The following is a 21,308-nucleotide window of genomic DNA, read 5'->3' on the forward strand; positions in this document are numbered from 1 at the left end:
AATATTCTTCTTTTAGACGTCTATGTTCTCTCTATAAAATAGATTATCCTTGGTGCTTTCTTTCGCAAAATAGATAATGACGATAATCAGCATTTGTAAGTATTGCTCCAAATACTGCGTATGCAGATATGGTTAAGCAGTAAAGAACATGGAGTGAATTGTGCCACAGAATGTTTTTGCTTTACCTAATACTCTTTCTGTCTTATACAGACAGTTCCTTCTTATCATCACTTAGCAAACCAAGAAAAGTATTTTCTTGGACTTGGATAGTGTCCGAACCATCTGCTCTTCTGAAATTCCTTTGCAGTTGATGAACAGCATAACAACTTTCCAATCCAGCTCCTTATCACACGGATCGCCTCTTTCCTCTGCGCTTTATTTTATACGTCGGCCTCCCGATGCGAGGGTGATAGCGTGTGGGGCGTTTGATTTCTAAGCCAGGTTGTAATGAAGTTTGACATTTAGTTTGGAGAGAGCAGCAGAGCGCGATCAGGCCTTGATTAGTACGCTCTAATTGAGGATAATAAGGGGGAGGCGGTGATTGTTTCTAATTTTTGCCATTAATTGCAGCCGTTGGCTTTGATTGAGGACAGGCAGGGCTGCCGTGTCAAGGGGACTGGGGGAATCATGGCACTCCTTACCTTGAGCCTCTTGAATAAAAATGAAATAACTCCCTCCTTCCTTCACCCCCCAGCTCCTCCCCCCAACCATTGCTCTCTCTTTCTCTCTCACTCTAGCTCTTTCTTTCTCTCTCTCAGTGTGGCTCTGATAAAGACAAGAGTCTGCTTGCAGCGCTCTCTTTGTCTCACCCTCAGCCTTCATCCTGAAGCACGTTTAAGCTGTCATCTACGTGGTGGGAGTGTAATACACTGTAATCACATGTTAGCCTCGTACCTATTCTGCTGCCCAGGTGATCGTGGCTGAGTGGTAAAGAGTCTCCTGATCCCCAGTGCAACTCATTACCCAGCTTGGTCCTGATGGCCCTCATGCACACTAACAGCCGGTTAATAATGCCACTGTGATTTCTGGGCTTTCTCAATCAGATTACTTTCAACTTCATAATCCTCATCTTAACAAATGTTATTTAACAGCTAGGTGTAGTTTAGAGCTTAAAACCTCTTACAGAAAATTGTTGATATGCATCCATTGGGTTTCAGATGCTTAGTTATTCCACAACACAAAACTGCTCAGTTTCGTGTTGTTTCCTCTGCAGCTCTACCTTTGTGTTACAGATTCTGGAGCGTTTCAGGTGCAGAATGAAAAGAACCACGGGTCATTTTCCACAACATTAGGGCCCAGAAATTGATAATTAGAGGTGTTTATGACACGGTTGGGGCTCCTCGAGGGACAGCCCTCCCCTTTAACCTCAAGCGACATTAAACAAATGCTGGGTGTCACTTCAGAGGCAGGTTGGAGCTCATGTCTTCCACCCGCCATACGGAGCTGTGCTGGCGGGACAAAAGTCGGTATGGAAAGGGAGGAGGAAAGAGAGCGAGGAAGGGAGGGAGGGTGCACACGGAGGACCCCTGTGCCCCCAGCTGTCTGAGCCAGCTAATGACTTGTCTCAGGGGGGCTGTTGTAAGGGAGCAGGAAAATTGAAACAGACGCCTCGACGAAGGGCTGCTACATGTGTGGCTGCTCGCTGCCATTCAAAGCACCAGAGAGCTTAATATATGTGCTCCAGCGAAAGCAGCATTTTTTGTGTGTGTGTGTGAAAGCACATAATCAGTGTAGTTGCTTACCAAAAAACAATATTATTTATGGTAAAATATGACTTCATAAAAGTAGAAATAAATACTTACAATTTATTTATTTTTTTCTTTATGTCAGCTCATCAAGCTTAATTTCTAAGTTGAGGACAAACATAATGATGTGTGTCTCAGGTATTATCCTCTATATTTGAGCCTCAAACAGTGTGTGTCCCCCAGCCTTCTGAGCTCCCCGCCCTGTAAGCATCTTCAGCCCCCTGCTGTGCTCAACTTACTCCTCCAAGACAGCCCCATCTCCCTAAAGGTAATGACCGAATTAGGCCTAATGTTGTACACTGGCTAATGGCACAGTGGCGCACATTACAGCATGTGCAACTGGCAACAAAAACAGCAATAATCCCTGAGTCCCTTGTCCTCCTGCACTCCACCCCTGGAGGCTGGGACGGTGCGCAGGGAAATGAATGGAGTTTGCTACACTACAATGAGCTTTTGATGGGAGACAATGGAGGATGCTGCCAGCACCACACAGGGTGGTAAGAAGAGAGCAATATGGGGCCCATCTACCGGCCCTCCCTTCCCACTTCCCCCAGGCCTCTGGCCCCTGCTCTCTCAAATTCTTAATGGCATCCGGAGGGGGAAAGAAGGGAAAGTGATGTCAAATGTCAGGAAATCAGAAAGATGGCAAGCTGACAAACCCCTGCTATCTTCCCATCCCTCCTGTCCCTTTGCCCGACGGTAGCACAGGTTAATATCACATTTATAAAATCACTTACAAGAAACAAAGCTAGTTCTTAGCCCCCTGTCACTGTCAGACAGTCATATAGTGAGCTTTGCCAAAGGCTAATTCAGGTAACCATTTGTTCACAGACCCATGCATGTCCTTCAAAACATCTAAAACTGAAGTTTCTTTCTGAGCTGCTTCCCAGTGTATTGACATTATTTGTATGTTATACATTTAAATTTAAAGTTCAGGATGTTTTAATTTTTGTAATCCTCAGTGTTACTAGGATCCTTATACATGAAGAAAAAAATTTGACAGTTTTCTGACCATTTAATGCTATGAAGCATTACAAGTATACTCTTAAGTGTGAATGCTGTTACTGATTGAAGAAGACTCAAAGTTGGCCATTTCCAATATTAATGAGGTTTCAGAGAATGCACAGAGATGTAAGTTTTTGATGGTATTTAAAACAAGGGTGGGGAGCTCTGTCATCCAGGGGAAACTCAACATGGAGCAGCTTCTTCTCCACATCAAAAGGAGTCAATTTTGATGGCTCGGGGAGCCCTGTGCACCTTACTTTTTAGAGAAACATTTGGGTTTTTCACCTGGATCTGTTATGTATGGGTGGATGGATGGTAACACCCTATTTTAGAGACACTAGTCTCTCTCACTCTTGGGATGAGCTCCAAAGAGCTCATCCCAAGAGTGAGATGGGATGAGCTCTTGGGATGAGTTCATCCCAAGAGCTCATCCCAAGAGCCCACTCACTCTTGGGAGCCCACCCTCTTGGATGAGCTCCCTCTTGGGAGCTCATCCTCATTTAAACAATTCAAGATAGAAAGGCTAAACAGGCTAAATATCATAGTTCTTGGGGGACATCACAGTATCATTAAAGCCTTATAAATGTCAAAAATTTAATTTCAGCTTCAAAATTCATATCAGGTGCATTTCTACAATGGTCTCTCCTTTTGCAGACTGGTAGGGAGCAATAAATGCCAAAAATGTAGGGATGTATGTACTTTCCTCATTGAGCCAATGCCATTTTCTCATGTTAACACAAGGTCTGTATCTGCAAAACATTATCTGTTGGTTTTCTGCTTCTGTAGCTACAATTGTTAAATGTGTTTAAGGCCATTTTGATTTAAAATTACAGCCTACATAAATTACAATCATTTAAAGTTATCATAACTTTACTCATTTGGTTTCTAAACTTAATTAGTAATTAAGCAACAAAGTACTATACATTTACCATGCCAAATTTCCTTAAACTATTTTACCTCTCTCAGTCAGTTGCTTTTCCACATACAGTATATTACCTAACTTAAGCATCTTTTACAAAGAACCTTGTACATTAAGCATCATAACATTATGTAATATTATTCAATCAATCAAATTTTATTTGTATAGCACATTTCAGCAGCAAGGCATTTATTATGCAGACAAAAGATTTAAATCAACTATTAAAAACTTTTTTAAGCTTATTAAACATATACTCATCCTAAAGGAAGCTAGTAATTGATAAGGTAACAAGAACATTTGGATTCCTATTAATAAGCCAATTTCCCATGTTTTTGGGGGGTTATATCTACTGGTTTGTGGAAAAATTTCAATGCTGGGTGTTAAACACCTTCCGACAGGGGTATTTGTCGCCCTACATCATGAATTTTAAAGCTTTGCCACAACACAATCACACCCTAATTTCTTTGTCAAAATTACAACATGAAAAAAATAATAATAATTCAAAAAAAGAATAAGTTTAAGAGGCAAATGGCATGTAAACTTGTAAGATGAAAAATCAGATTATATGTTATATTTTTAAGGCTTAAAATGTATAAATGCAAAAAAATTATTGTGTACATTTGGGACTCATCATGACATTTTACGATCCCTCAGAAACCCAGTATTTGGAAATTAAAGCGACTTGTCCATTTATGCAGACTACCAGTCGTCTCAGAGCAGAGATGGTGCTAAAAATCAATTATAAAACGTTTCACTGAATTCTGATTTAATTTTAAAGCTGAACTGATGCATTTTTACCATTTTATTATTAACATTAACATTATTGTTAAATGGAGCTTAAATAGTTTACATTTCTTTAATACTTTGCCTAAATTTACACTTTTACTTCACATTTTCAACAGGGGTGTTTGTTGCCCTCAACACAAAATAAATAAAAAGTAAAATGTCATTATTTTAATTTCATGATTAATCATACTGAACATTCTAACTAGATTTAAAAACAATTTTAATGAAAGATAGCGTATTTAATGTTGAGCATGATGGAGTGTACATAGTCATACATAGTCAAAAAGAAAACTTTTTGTCTTCTTTTTTGACGTTATATTCTTATTGTTATTTCACATTTTCATGTTCTTTTTGTTTAAAAAAAAATTATTCCATAGCCTTAAGTATTTCTGAATAATAAATAAAAAGCATGCATTATTTCTTTCTTATCAAGTGTTGCTTTGTGTTCATTCAGCCAATGGGATGACTGATCCTGCTACTTCCAGCAGTGCCACGAGTCCTAAACTTGAGCCTCCTCCCTCGCCGCACGCCAACCGCAAGAAACACAGGCGGAAAAAGAGCACGGGCATCACAAAGCCGGATGGCCTATCAGCGGGCAATGATGGTATGACAAAGGACATAACTTTACTATTTTTCTGAACTGTGGGTCATTTTCTTAGAGCAACAAAAAAACAAAGACAGTTTTAACGTGCAAATCCACCAACACAAAATAGGAACATAGATTTAAATTGTTGCTTCATTGGATATATTTTTTTTTAAGAAGGTCCCATTTGCTGTTACTGGTTGTTCTTATAGATAAGTCAGATCTGAGCAAGTACCCTTTGTCATTCACCTCACAACTTCTGTAACTAGACTTTGTGTAAATGTTCTTGTTCCACATAAAACTACTACCAAGACTTTTCTGTAAATTGTGTCAGCATCACTTTTAGTACAGCATGTCACCTACAGGACATGTCATGGCCAGTTTTTCTAATTGTCATTCTATTTTGTTAAATATTTAAAATCCCAAAATCAAGCATCCACATCTCTGACTTTAATCAAGCCTTAAGGCAGCTGAGCAAAATTGTCTTGACTTTCATTTATTAGCGTTTTCTTTTTTTTACTCTTTATTTGTGTGTTTTTAACCAGCCTCCTCCTTAAGATGTGTTTAGTTGTGTTCCATCTTGCCAGCATTCCATATTTTGTGGTGTGTGAGAATTTTCAAAACATCTGATGACGATAAAACACAAGGTAACGGTTTTGAAAGAGGATCATAGGAGACTGGAACAAGAAACAAATACTTACAAATCTGCAGAAATACATCAAACATGTTGTGTTTGTTAGCAACAGCTGATTGGCTTGTTCATGCTCCTATTGTGATGTCATGAACCCGCATACATGTTAAGCAGAATTTGAAGCGATTTTTGTTGGTGTGTTTTGTATTTTCTGAAATATACGCATTAGAAACACGTACTTCATTACCCAGCTGTGTTAATATCGTTAATGTATATCTGTTATTGAAGAACAACACACCACTGGATAGAATGTTTCAGAGATGTTATCATTACTGCATTTCTAGATTACAAGAACACAAACTGTCATGATGAAAAAATAAAAAACACTACATAGTAATCTCGATTCAGAGTTTATGTGTATATGATGAATATAAAGGTGTGTAGTTTTCTGTCTCTATGCGACCCCCTGTTCAGCCCCAATTTATTTTACCGTTGCATGAATAGTGAATGTGGCCGTCCTCAGCAGGGGAGTGGCAGTCAGCTCTCCACCCAATTAATAATGATTCCTCAGCCCAATGATGAATGGAGAGCCCTAATTGGATGGTATTGTGAAAACACTGAGACGCATTTCAGAGGCCATAAAACTGATGTCACCCAAACGGGATGATCAATCAACAAGATTGATATGCTGGATAACAACAACAATGGCATTGACGCCTCCTAAATGGGGCTTAGCATTTATAATCATTATACTTTTTTATCCCAGTTTCTGACAGCCTCTTTAAAGTCTGAATGGGTCTGTTGACCACATTGTTGTACAGAGGGAACATCATCAGCATCACAGTGATAAGTGCTGTGACATAAGTGGTACTATAGAGTCTTATGTGGCAATATCAACCTCTGTTTCAGTAGTCATACTGGGCCAAATATTTTAATATTCTGGATTTGGCATCATGATTTATGTTTTGACAGTATGTCAGGAGCTGCAGCTCTATGTATGTACATAATCAGCCTGCATCTCACAGCATCCTTACTTGAGTTTTATTTGACATTACTTAGCTCTTAATGTGTATCTCCTGGCACATGAAAGTTCTTAGCCGAGTGACAGCTGGCTTTGTCAAACATCTTCAAACCTCATCCATTTGTCTGTTTACTCCTGGACTTCTTGAGAAAGAAGTTTAAGAGCAATCAGACTGGAGGAGGCAGATTCTGAATGTTTCTCACATCATCAAACATGCACATTGTTTTCTATCTATCTCATTCTTCTCTGCAAGGTTTTCTATTAGCATCAGCATGTCTGTTCAGCTGAACGCTCCACAATACAGACATATCGCTTAAATATTGGATTCACCCAATTCTAAGGATATGAGCTGCATGTCCTGTTAGAAGAATAGGAGAGAGAGAGAGAGAGAGAAGGCAAGAAATAAAAAAAAGAGGAGAGGTGGGATCCTTGAATAAATTGCTATCAGTTTATCTCATTTACAGGGCAATCAGAGGCATGCACTGCGGGCTGAAATTGAATTTTAGTAGTTGTGAAGCATCATAAATCAAAACAGCACGAGCGTTTTAAGGTGAGATATCATTTTGGTCAGCATGGGACGTGTGGGATGTTCTTTGGAGCCTGGAGAAGCTGTCACTGCATCATTTTCAAATGTACCACCACTGCCAGTACTTAGAAGAAGTCTACTCCAGGATGGCAAAAGTGCTATTATCTAGTTATATTCACCAATAGGAATGGGCTGGTTTGAGATTCTTACAGTTTTTTTTTTTTTTTTTTTTTAGAAAAACATCACAGTATAACAGAATTGCAGTAGTGACACAGGTATTAAAACAAAATGCATTATTTAACTGCTTTTATTCAATATAGAAAAGCAAGAATAATTGCAACTGCTAAAATAATATGCCATTATGACTGTTTTAATAATGTACTTATTAATACTGTAATTATTAAAACTGTAATTTTATTTTAGTTTTGATATGCTTAATCAAAAATGAAATTACCACCTGCTATATTTATTGTTGTTTTTAAAATGACTTTTTTTCATCTATTATCCATTTTTGAAATTTCTTTATAAAGTGGTGTTTGTCAGTTTTTCACAAATAAAATTCAGGATTTGCAAAAGTTCTACAACTTTGCGCTGCATAATCTCTATGCAGCGCAAAAATATGTAGTTACAGTTTGACCAATCAATGTATTTTCAGTTCTAAACTAGTGCTGATAAGATGCACTCTAGATCCCTTTAGTTTAGCAATGTCAGCTGCAAGCAGTTAGTTATTGGCAATTAGCCATTGGTGGTATTGTCAAATGGTGGAGGCTTTTTCAATCCTCATCAAGTGACATCAACAAACTCAAAACATATTAAGGCAGGAATTTCAGGACTGCTTCCTGTCTTACTTCAAAATAAGAGTCTCAAACAATGGTGCAGAGCATCAAGCTTAAAGCCCTTAAATATTTAGTTACTTTATCAGATGAGGTCTCATGCTGACAGCAGCTACACAGAGCTTTGTGAGGTAGACTTGTCCTTGACAAAGCTTTTTAAGGTCTTTAATACCACAAAAATGCTGTTCTTATATCCCTGCAGCCTGATGTTTATTAAGTAAATTATAGAATGAAAAACCAATTCTTCATATAGTCATGATTTGATGTATGTAAGTCAAGGCACATAAACATAAAGTCTCCTCTGGACAGTGTACTAAGGTTCCTTTAAGATTGTGTGCAAGGGACACAGTCCCTAATATCCTATGCACTGTCAGAGCTGTGTGCTGTAATGAACTTCTCATGTGCTTAAAGAATGATGCAGGATGCATGGCGAGACAACTGACAGCCCCGTAATGTGTTTCCCAGCAGCCGCCTGGCGACGAGCTCTCTCCGTGTGTCGCTCGCCATAAACCCACTGGAAAATCGATGGCCGATAAAGACTTGTGTTCAAGGGGAGCCCTTCTGATTAATGCAGACTGTCAGAGAGCATCATTAATGTATTTCTCTTTTTTCGAAAAAGAATCCAAAAAACCATCAAATGCTCATTGTTGGGTTTAGTGTGAATCGAATATGGAATTGAATTGATGGAAGCAAATTGTGATGAAAGGCTCCTGATGTTTCAAGTTTTTATGAAGGATGTTATTTATTCTTGCTAAGGTCACAGAAATTAGGGAGAAAACAAGAGCTAATGGTGGCCCTGAATGCCTTTATGTCCAAAGGTGTTCAGGTCCTGAGAGATCACATTTAACTCACATTAGTTAAATTTTTTGGCATTTTCTTAAAAATACAACTCGGCACTGGGTTTAAACGGAGCAGATTTTACTATAGCAAAAAACACAGTTGAGTATATGTTGGGTTTTTTTCAAAATTATAATTTTCTATTTTTAAATTAGAGCTCTAAATTATTTTCAGGTTTGTTGATTTTTATTTGAAGTTGTACTTTTTGTAATGCAGTTTCTACAAGGAATATAGGGATTTCTTGAGATGTCATCTGAGGTGCAGGTACATAAATGTAGAACTACAGCAACAGGAAGTTGTACATATCCTTAACAATTAAAAGTCTTAGAGTAGAAATTTCTAAAAGAATTGTTGACGTTCATATGTTAGTGATTGGAAAAATACGCAGACTCCATTAATACAATGCACTATGAGTATAATTTAAAAAGAAAATTATTTCTGTTATTTTGTGGAACTACAGTAGCAAAAGCCTTCTTATGTTTCGACTGGTATTTTTCACCTTTCATCTTCTATAATGAGTTGCACATTTTTGATATTTTAAGGCCTTTGGCATCACCTTAATCTTTACCCCAGTTCACGTATTTTCTATCAGATTCAAGTCAACATTTTAGCGGGGATACACGAAAATATTATGAGTACATGAAGTAAAAAGCGTATAAACAATCTTAACTCTATGTCTAAAAACTATTTGGGGACAACAGCTGCATCAGAGCTTGGCATTTTCATCTCATATTAGCGTATGTTAGTCATTCTTTTAACAGTTTGATATCAGTCCGACAAATATAACTGGACCAATATTAACAACCGATATTTATTTCCATCTTGTTGCCATTTGTATTTCTGAAGAGGGATGGAAGGAGGTTAGTCATGTGGTATTTGTTTAGTCATGTGATAGTGACTGAAGCAGCTAGGCAATGTCGGTGAGGTAATTTTTCATGGTGTCAAAAGGCTAGAGAAATACAAATATTTGTAAATATCAGTAATCAGCAATAACAGCTATATTAATTTCAGATGTTGATGTTGGCCCAAACTTTCATATTGATGCATCTCTATTCCGCCTTGAAGCAAATTGCTTAGTTTAGGCAATGGTGTTCAACAATTAGGTTTAATAGTTATTAAATATTACCATTTTTGTAAAATACAAATTGGTTCCATTAAGTTCAATTTATTTATAAGGTGCAGATTCACCACCAACATTGTTTCAAGCCACTTTACTAAAATATATCAAATTTATGCACAGAAAAATATAGTCAATTCAGTTCAATCATCATAGTTATGATATTAAAATATCAAAAAATATCAAATGAAATACCTTTTTAATATTTTAAAAGGTTTGAGTCACTGACTTTGCAGTAAGGTGAACATCTTCACCCTTTCTCATTGGCATGTGTGTACATTAGTTTCGAGATTAGATTAGCATTTAATAAGCAAACCTACTTAGAATATAAGGGTATTTTTATCCAATGGAGTTAGATGAATCCAATCGACTTAACTCCATTCTAAGACCTTTGCCTTTTTTAATTATGTAAATGCATCTATAGTACTGTTTACTTTTTGTCACAATTATTACAAAATATTGTGCTTGCAAAGTATTGCTGGGGGCTGCATTATAAATTTTTAAGCTTTCATTGTTATGTGACTGAAGAACATTTCCTGAGTGTTGAATTTCAATCTACTTCAAGTTTGGATAGGGATCTCTGAGATTGAGGTCTGTTTGGTGTTTTTGAAGTTTCATGTTCTTTGAAGGTGCACAATCCCAGTTTTAAACAATGGTAAATGTTTAGTTGTAAACAGTGTATAGTGACTTACAAATCATAAACAATAACTTTAAGTAATACAATAACAGCAAAATAAAAATATTCAAGCCTGAACTATTGTGAAACTTTTTTTTCTCTCAAAGTAATTTAGTTGGTAACAAATGTTACTCATATTGCCAAAAATTATAAGAAATTGATAAATAATTTGGGAATAAGAGACAACACTAGGCAATTTCCAAAATGTTGTACATTTTATCTGCTTGCCCCAACCAAATAAAAAACATATTTCACTAAAAATATTGCTTAAAGCTGAGAATCTTTAAGCAGTTGTAAATAGAAGCAGACATAATTTTGTTGTAAAAACTACTGCATGAAGAAAGTTCTTAGACTTCATGTTCAAAAGTCTAAATGTGTTCTGTATATAAAGCCAAAGGTCAGCAACAGGTAGTGATGAATAAATTTCTTCTATTAAATTTGATTACAACCTACAAGGCTTATCTTGTTTGTGACTAAGCTGCTCAGCTTTTTTGACATCTTTTGACCTCTCTCAGTTTATCGTAATTTTATCTTACATTCAGAATAAGCCTTCTGCACATTGTTATTCATCAAGGTCAAGACAAGTTGTATGCACTGCAGTCAAAGTACAATGGAATAATGAGCTTTGTTGGTGTTTCCTGTGACTAATTATAGAGAATGAATGGTTGTGCCCCGCAAGGCTTTATTAATGTATGTTTATACATTCCAAGGTGCTTTTTCAGAATCTAACCCTAGAGTTGCAATGCATTATTATTTAATACAGGCCTATTTTAGTATCAACATAATGACTGTCTTTTGGCCTGCCCAAAGTGCAGACTTTTTATCCTTTTGTAGTATTTAGAATAGCAATGTACCAATAAGAAATGTCTGGCAGATTTTCTATCCTCAGTTTTTGTAAAGCTTTTATCAGTAGATGTTATGTCATGCAACTATGTGAACGATGAGTCTATGTGAAACAGGGCTTTACTAACACTCCTTTAAAAAGGATAAAAATGCTAAGATGAATTAACATTTTAAATTGGCTTTAGGATAGAGTTTAGACCAGACATAAATTAAAATTCCAACCTGGCATAGACTTTGTGTCTGAGCCCAATAAAACCTGACTGATTACCTTTAATTATAGGCCCAAACCCAAAGTAAATTTAATTTTTTTTTTTTTTATTAAGACTTTACTGATCTAAGTTTTAGACCACCATTTAAGTACTACGTTCAACTTCTTTAAGATTTTGTTTACGATCTTCCAGCTCCATTTTGTTGCTTTTTGTAATCACAGGGTGAGTCAAGTGCAAATCAGACGAACAGAATGGGGCGAGTTCATGTAAGCATTAGTTGTCCAGTGTGCTGCAGTTTTTAAAGTCTACTTGACTTTTGGACGTTACTTTCTTTCCTCATCCGGGTAATCTGTCATTTCTTCTATTTAGATTACAAGTAGATTAACACAACTTCCGTTTGTGCATTCCCGATTAGTGTTTTATGTCCTTTATGTGTTGTGGGCTTATTAAACGAGCCACAGAAGCCTGAGCTCGATCCGACCCGACCACCATGCAAATAAGGACTCGGGCTATAAATCTAAACTCTTTTTAGCATCTCATCTTGGTAATTAGCATGGTTATTGTAGCTATTACTCCAAACACAACTGGCTCTATCTGTACATTCTATAAAATGCAGATCCTAACCTGAATGATGATATTTCCAAAAGGCTGCCAACATTTGCCAATTCATATGTTCCAAAGCAGACAAAGGTTGAAATCTCAAATGGACAAAAAAGAAAAAACTTTGCTGTTTTGTGTTCAGCCTTCCTGTTTTCTGCTGAAAATCTTTCTCTCTCTCATGATCTGAATGAACCATAGAGATGTCTCAAGATGTTACATCTGTGCTTTTAGTAACTTTATTTTAAACACCTTACTGATGCAGTATAGCTGTTTTGGAGTTTTCTTCATTCATTGATAGCCAATACATGTTGTTCTCAGCCCAGCATGTTAAGCCTTACTATACGGTATGATCACTAATTGGAAAAACACTGGGTTTGTTCTGCACCGAGATTGAAAATTCATTTGTGAAATTCCTAATGGACAGAGTTTGTTCACAGATCAAAATGTGTACCATTTTTACTTTAAATGAATTTCATAAGTAGTGTGGGTTTTAAGTCAGTAGAAAAATAACATGGGGCTATTAGTTGAGGTGTTTAGTTTACATTGAGCATCCGATTGTCCTGCACCTTAGTAAACTGAGGGTTAATATCCTCTGGAGTCCAGCTGAGGATTAGGAAATGGAGGTTTAACTGCCTGTGCTAATGGTGGGTGTTTATCTCAATACTTTGTTTTGTCACTCCCAGACTCACTCTCATTTCCCAAAGCTGTCCCTGGAGCTTCCACTCTTGTAATGGCTTAGCTTTCTGAGCACCACAGTATGAAGAGAAAGGAATAACAAGATTCTCATTTGGGGTCTATGCACACTGCCCACAGATACTTGTATAATTGGCCCTGTTTTCATTTGTCGCAGTTGCTAATGCAGTAGCTATTAGCGCAGCAATACTGGTGCTGATTTCATGTGTTTGTTCATTGTTGGAAGTTAGTTCTTTGCTTGTTTGAGCATGCATATGCAAGTGTGCAAGGGTGCGTGTACATGTGTGTCAAGCAGATAGAAAGCGTGCTCAGTATCTTTCTTTTTTCGCTGCTCTTTTCTCTCTGAGTTTGGTCGTGGTTCCCTCGGGGGCCCTGTCGCAGTAATGGCCTGCTCCTGATTGCTCTGATACAGGTTAGGAATATTGGCTTTAATGATGTGTAAAATGAGCAAGCAGTGCCTGTGACATTTACAGATGGCACCGCCTTGGCCTGTTCTTCCCAACTGCTCGTTAATTCACGGGGAACGGCGAGCACTTCTTTAAGTGACTGCCTGACGCATGCATACGGTGCAACACAATGCACTGAAACAAAAAAAAAACTATAACTCACCTTGTGTTTCTCCGCACCTTGTTGCCGTTTCCGACTGAACATTCGCACAAATTAATCAAACACAGAGTCCTCAAGGTGACGAGCTGTCAGCTGAGTCCTTTCTGAGGGTTTGTCACACTGATCTCCAGAGGGCTTTGAGAGGCTTAGACAGAGTAGATGCCTGATGGAGTTTGCCTTATAGACAACACAGCTGGGCTCAGCACCACAGCCCTGAGGTGCTAATCTGGTCCACAAGCCCTCTGTGGTGCATCTGCTGCACTTGCAACGTAAAAGAGGAATCAACATCCTCAGGTCAGCTGCTGCTCTTTCATGTTCCGGTCAGTTTTGTGGGTCAAACAAACACATCACATTTACCGACAGCCATTAAGTGATTGGAGAGATACAAGTTTCCTGTATGTAGGCGCAAATTAGACAGCTTTTATTTAAAAAAAAAAAAAAATCATTTGATTATTTTCATTGCCCCTTTTTTCATTATATCTGATGATATATGTTACATTTATTTATTGATAATCTGATTTTGATACTTGAACTTGTGGTTTCCTGACCTATCTGCTCAAGTAGCCAAAACTGCAGTCAATACTGTCTTAATGAGAGCAATAGGTGCTCCTTTTGTTTTACTTAATGACTATCCATGTTTTTGCAAACTTTAAATAGTTGAAATTGTCTTTTCTGTAACCGAGTAAAATGTGTAGCAGACTTTGTAAGCCAGTCATCCACCTATCCAAAGCGGCAAGAGGCAGAGTTATCAAATTTATTTTATTCAAATAAAATTAAGAATAAAGGAATTCTTACATATGTTTTTAAAAGGTTGACATTACTTGATGAAGTTAACTGTCATGTCTATGTCATCATAAATAGCTAGTAAGACAAAGCCTAAAGTACAAATGTAAAAATACTGTCACCTCAGTGCCCACTAAATATTATTTCATTGGTTGATCTTGACATTGCTGACAAGAAGAGTAGAAGTAAAATATTTCGTAAAGTAAACAGTTTATATTGAATATATATATGAGGTTTTAATTAGTCAAGATTCTAATTATCTTCAACAAGCATACCAAAGAAGCAATTAAGATAAATACAGTGGGTAGCAATATCCCTATTTCTTTGAAATTCGTCAGAGATAAAAATGGTAAATAAATATACACTAGAAATACATATTGTGTGACAAAGTTTGTTTTTAACTACTTAATTCGACACGCTTTATCCAACTGCAAATATATAATGGTAGCAAAAGCCCTTTTGTGTCTTAAAATATAATTTGCCTGTTACAATGCAGTTGTTTTATGCCAATAAGCAATAAAGGAGAAGATGAACAATATACTTAGAGGAGATGGTGAAAAAATTTATGATCCATGTGATGGTTGGACAGAAATGTGTATCAGAACCCGCTCCTCTCCTCTTTGCAACAATGTGGCCATTATGCTGTAATTTTATCTTAATGCCAGGTTAATTGAGGAAAATTACACTTTTCATTCTTCACCCTGAACTTCTACTGACTTTAAAACATGTTCCTACACATCCTCCCACTGATAGAACAGTGCTAATTTATTGCTAATTAGCAAGAACTTGTTGATCACTGTATGATGTAGATGTGGTCAGCAGGTTAATGTTTAGGTCAATGTGACCAGTTGATTGTTCAATGGCTATGCTCATGCTAGCTGCAACAACAGTAATAGCAGAAGCACCATCATACAATTTTCCTAGCACAGTAACTTTGGCAGCTTATTAGTGCTAAGACTTCTTGCTGGGAAAAGGATTGTTTGCTAAAAATATACATTAACTGTGGATTAGGATTAGGTAGTTTTGTTTGTGTGTTTAATACATATATTGCTATATAGACTGATAAAATCAATCCACATTGATCCATATGGGATTCTAATTATCTTCAACAAACGTACCACAATTTTTCTGTTTTGTGCCTTTAAAAGAAATTAAATAAACACATTGGAGTGCATAACACATATAGAAATGCATAATTTGATATAACTGATTTTATTTAAAGCAAACAAATGACTAAGATTAGCACTGGTGATATTTATCATCCACAACTACATTGATTTTGAAACACTGACACTCAAATGAAGAGTGAGAGGGTTCAGAGCTTTGACATTCAGATCCTGTCCTGTTGCCTCTGACGTGCATTATGTATGATAAGCCCTGTTGCTTCTTTTTTTAATTTGTTTTCTTTCTTCAGACATAAAACTTCCATGACCATCTTGAGCTGAAAGGTGAATGCACTATGTACTGTGAATGTCCCTAAGTGATCAAAGACGCACGAGCTGAAAAAATCAGTGTCAACCTGTGAATTATCAGTGCTGAAAAATGATGTAACATTGTTGCTTAAAAATTCAGTGGTGGAAAATCAAAATGAAAATATAATTTCGACCAGTTAAATTTAGTAGTACATATTTTCTAGAGCATTCAGTTTGAGATTTCAGAGCTTAGTTAGTTGGACCCTGGTTGTTAATTTTACAGTCTTGCTAATTCTTTGTGTTTGATGACTGATTATGTGTCAGGTCTAAATACCTATTAAAACAATTTAAACAAACATAGGACATTATGATTCTGAACTGCACATCTTAAAAATAGTATAGAGTGTTGCTCCTTTTTGCATCTTAACCATGACCTGGTAAAATACATAGTTACAGTCATAGAAAGTTGAATATTTCATGACTGGAAGTATTCACCAACAATTTGTCTTTATTTTTAACAAGTAGAATCATTTTGAGGAATTCCTTTCTTTCAGCCAGCTGATGGACAGTACCCAGCAACAGTTTGACAGGGTTACTATGTTCTGGTAGATAGCTCTGGAGGGAGCTCTCACTGACTTTTGATTTAAAATAATTCACACAGTAAAACCATATGAAAATTGAGTTTTTAAAACCAAAATGTACCTTCATATTAGGCACCCATCCATGTTTAGTCACATCTGATTCTGTATATTTCATGTTTCTAACGTACATCATTATACATAGAGCACTAGATTTGCAATCCTCTGTGTACGCATCAGTTTAAGAAACCAGCCATCCGACGCTTTTTTAATCTCCATAATGAAAGTGTGTTAATGCCTCCAATTTATTGCCTGGTCAGCCAACAGAATAATTAGCTTTGTTCAGGTTTTCACAGCAATGAGAGCACAAGTACAACAACATTCGGAATCACAAATTCTAATCAAACGCATTAGTTATTGTACCTGAAGGTATATTAGAGAAGAAAAAATGAAATTCGATTATCTGTATCACAATTAATCTTTTTTTATTTTATTTTTTATTTTTTGTCTTTGTGTTGTTCTCTGCTGCTCTATTTTTTCTGCCTTTGAAGTGCCTGAAGTTAACCCCTTTTTCTTTGGAATCCTTCTGCTATGATCAGTATTTTAAAATATCACACACACGCACACACCCCCCAACACATTCACACACGCACTTTTTGTGCTGTAAGTCTAAATAAAGAGGCTTCAAGTCTTTATTGATTCTCTGTGACCTGGAGTCGATACCACAAACTAAATCAGATAATTGAAGTTGGTTTCAAGCTAATTGCATTATTGCTTTAGTCCTGAAGAAATGGCCCCTCTGCTGCAGCACAGAGATTGCAACATTAGTGGCATCCATCGCACATCTGTCATTAAGCAGCAAAGGACTGTCACACAGCAAGGAGTGTAAATTGATTGTAAATATAATATCTTCAGTCGGATGATTTGTCTAACACCACAACATCATGTTATTGCAGATGTTTTATTAGGCATGCACTGCTAATTTAATGTCAGAAATTTTAGAGTGATATGCAGTACTGCAAGTGTTTATGTAATTTTAATAATTAGTTCAATCGACAGTTTGACCGTTAAAAACGAAGCATTCAAGATGCAAATCAACAGAAATGTGATGTTGACAAAGTGGATAAAAGCTTCCGTGGAAAACATGTACCTCTTGTGTGCGTTTGCCTCCAGTCCTCCAAACGTGGTTTATGCAAATGAGAATACTATTTGCATAGACATAATTAGGTAATTACAAATCATTTGGCAATGAGCTCAAGCATGTGCAGAGACCAGAGACGTTACACAAGTCACATTGTACTGTACGGAGTTAATGAATTGCTGCTAAACAGCATGTGTTGGAACATATGTTGTGTCACAACTCCTCACAGAAAACATCAGGTGACATTTTCATAAATCTTAGTCACACAGAAAGGAACCAGGGGTTGAAGTCTATTTAAATGAATGAATTGAAGAATACAATGAGAAAAGAAAAAGTAAAGTCCAAAGGATTTGGGGACACCTATAGTTAGTTAATTAGAACCTCAGTTTGGACATAAAAATCTTTGCAGAAAAAGCAAACTGTGTTTAAGTGAACCAAACCGAGCCTATGAGCAATCAGGTTCATCAAGCAAGTAATCCGGTGGCAGAGAACCAAATTTAGTCACACTATCCAGTGCAATACTGTGCAAAAAAATGTCACCCACTTTCTCAGGCATTATTGCTTATGTTCAGATCGACACATCCCCATTCCACACTGTTTTGGGTTTGGAAACATAACTCCCCAGATTTGTTTAAAAATTAACATAGTCCCATTTTGTGCATGTTTGATAAATGAGGACCACGGTTTTTTACTCTCTACAAACCTGTCCCATTCACTAATTCATGCACACTTTCTCACAGCCCATCAAAACATGTTATAGCATAACAGGACATTTTTCTGACGTTGTTGGAAGCCAAAACTTCCTGGTACTTCACCACAATCTGTTTGACAGTGGTCAAATGATTTGTCTCTAGTAATGGAAAATTTTTATCTCACACATTTTTCATGTGTTTAAAGTCCAGCTGAGCACCAGTGTTTTTATGTATATTCAAAACAGATTATAAGTAACCCTTTTTCTTCTAGATAAAACAGGAAGAACTAAAACATCTGGTAAAATAGTGCCATAAATGCAGTGACTGAAGTGATAACAAGAACTAATACTGGGTGATGAATCAATGCTGCATCTGATTTGTCTTAGATGTCAGAGCTCAGATCTTGAAATTGTCTCTGTCACCATTAGAGGGTGTTTTAGCAAAAAGTCAGAAAACTTGAGATTTTTTAATTCTTGTGCTCAGTTACCAAGCTACACAAGTCAACAGCAACATGTCTCAGTCCATTTCATCAATAAATAACCCTGCTTGGTAAGCATTTTTTTGGTAGCAATGTTGCCTGGCAGCATGAGGGTCCTGGGAGTTTCCAGGTCCGGGTTCTCTGGCATCATCCCACAGTCCAAAAACATAACTGTTAGGATAAGTGATGACTCTAAATTGCCGTTGGGTATCACTGTTTCTCTGTGTTGCCGTGTGATGAACTGGCAACCCATCCAGGGTGTATCCAACCTCTCATCCAATAACTGCTGAAGACAAAGACCAACACTTGTTACCTCTCCCCTCTTGTGGCCCTGAAAGGACAGGCGGGTATAGACAGTGGAAAAATGTATTAGTCTTAAACATTCATTAAAGTTTCTAAACCCTTGACATTTGGTGGTGATTTGGAGTGTCAGTTTCATGATAGAATGAAATGCATATTTCTCCTGTCTTCCAATGTGAACAATCAGTGGGGCGCCAGGTGGTGATTGTTTATTTAGGAGCCTAAGTATACTGTTTCAGAAATATGTTCAGATGAAAGATAAACAACACTAACTTAGTTTTTTGCATTGTTATGTTAAGCTATCATACTTTTTATTTTCAGAGCAAGAAGATTCCTTTGAGTTCATCATTGTGTCATTGACGGGCCAGACGTGGAACTTCGAAGCATCTACATATGAGGAGAGGGAGCTATGGGTGCAAGCAATAGAGAGCCAGATCTTTGCCAGCCTACAGTCCTGTGAGAGCATCAAGAACAAGGTACAGTAGGTCAGGAAACATAAGGAGCAATAAGAAGACATGCATAAGATCTAACTGCTGTCATCCTACTATTCTTCTGCTTCATTTACATTCCTCTTTTTCTTCATCCTCCGACCTCCCAGTGCCCCTTCCCCACCTCACCAGCGTGAAGCTATGGCATGTGGGAGGTAGTCAAATAGGTGTGCCGCAGTATGGGGAGTCTCTTATTAAAACTGACAGACATCAGAGGGATAACACAGCTAGTGTCGGCCTACATGGGGAAACACAGCCTCATTAACATATTCATATTCTCTCTGTTTCACATTTCGCCCGAGCCATTGAAGCTCCTATCACCTCCTTGTCAGTTGTCCAGCTGTAATTGTTTGCCTTCTGTTCCCCCACACTGGAACAATTAGTTCCTGTTGACTTATTTTCTCCTTGATTTCTCACAGTCTCGGTTAGGCAGCCAAAGTGATGCAATGGCCATTCAGTCCATACGGAACGTGAGGGGGAACAGCTTCTGTGTGGACTGTGATGCACCCAGTGAGTATATCTCTGCATATCTACAAAATATGGATATTACAAAGAAGATTCAATATTACATTAACATTCTAGACTAATACAACTACAGTCAAAATAAAGAATAAAAACAGTTTGCTTACTTTTTCCTAGAAACTTTGGCTTTTGCTTTAGCTGTAACAAATCTGTATCAAGTTGTGCTGTAAAAACGTAAAAAGAAAATACAAAAAATTGTTTCACTTTAGTTTTTTGATTGTAAAGTAAATAGTAAATGCAAAAAATATTGTAACTGAGGTTTTAAAAAGGAAAGAATTTATCTAACACATTAAGCTAAGTCCATCATTAGAATTTATTTTTACGCACTTGGCTTAATTTAAGCCGAACTCAGCAATTTCCAGTCATATTGGTCAACAATATAGCTGTAAAAGATTCAGTTAGAGGATGTGTCTTTTCTGCTGTTTTAGCTTAAATGTGTCATTTTTAAAAAATATTTTTATTTTTGCTGTTCTGACTTTTATCTGTGCAAAGCTGGCTGCTAGGAAGATGCTTTACAGTTTCCCCTAAAAGGGAATGTGCCATTAATGGCATTATCTTACATATTAACAAAGGTGGATTTTCATTTTGCAAGATTTATTTATTTCACAGTTTAACTGAAAGAAGGCAGTAATCAATAGAAAAGAATTGTTGGATATAAAACAGTCTAACTTGGGTTACTTTTGCAAACCCAATCTTGGCTTAATACTATGAACTAAAGTCATTAACAACCTACTGACATTAGGATAATTATATAGCATAGGTTAATATTGGTATCATTTCTTATTCCATCCTATGGAGGAGTTTCAGTGAAGTCTGATTAAGTTGTATGTTTTACAACAACTGTCTGTGCAGAAGGAGATGGAGCTCCTTCTAGTCTTAAGAAACAGGGTCACAACTGATGACCTAATGTATGAGCAAACCTAAAAAAAATAAATCATAGATACTCTCAATTAAAAATTCTAACTCTTTCTGACCTGTTCTAAGGATTTCTGATTTTTCTATCCTGTAGACCCAGATTGGGCCAGTTTGAACCTGGGTGCCTTGATGTGCATTGAGTGCTCAGGCATTCACAGGAACCTGGGCACCCACCTGTCCCGCGTGCGTTCTCTGGACCTGGACGACTGGCCGGTGGAGCTGAGCATGGTGATGACAGCAATCGGCAACACCATGGCCAACAGCGTATGGGAGGGCTGTTTGGAGGGATACACAAAGCCAGGGAGCGACAGCACCAGGTTAGCACGATTCTGCAAATAAAGGTGATGCTTAATGAAGCGTGCAGAGATT

The 21,308-nt window shown here is 37.2% G+C and overlaps 1 protein-coding gene across 2 annotated transcripts in view; it reads left to right on the top strand.

The window, feature by feature from the left end:
- The window catches only part of agap3 (ArfGAP with GTPase domain, ankyrin repeat and PH domain 3), a 143,590-nt gene that overhangs the window by 107,246 nt on the left and 15,036 nt on the right, over positions 1-21,308 (top strand). For both annotated transcript variants that reach the window (XM_028021857.1, XM_028021856.1), the window contains exons 13-16: positions 4,910-5,059; positions 19,336-19,490; positions 19,922-20,012; positions 21,034-21,256. In XM_028021857.1, coding sequence (XP_027877658.1) covers positions 4,910-5,059; positions 19,336-19,490; positions 19,922-20,012; positions 21,034-21,256 — 619 coding nt within the window. The remainder of the gene's footprint in view (positions 1-4,909; positions 5,060-19,335; positions 19,491-19,921; positions 20,013-21,033; positions 21,257-21,308) is intronic.

Source organism: Xiphophorus couchianus, chromosome 6, assembly GCF_001444195.1.
Source record: "Xiphophorus couchianus chromosome 6, X_couchianus-1.0, whole genome shotgun sequence".
Lineage (NCBI taxonomy): Eukaryota > Metazoa > Chordata > Actinopteri > Cyprinodontiformes > Poeciliidae > Xiphophorus > Xiphophorus couchianus.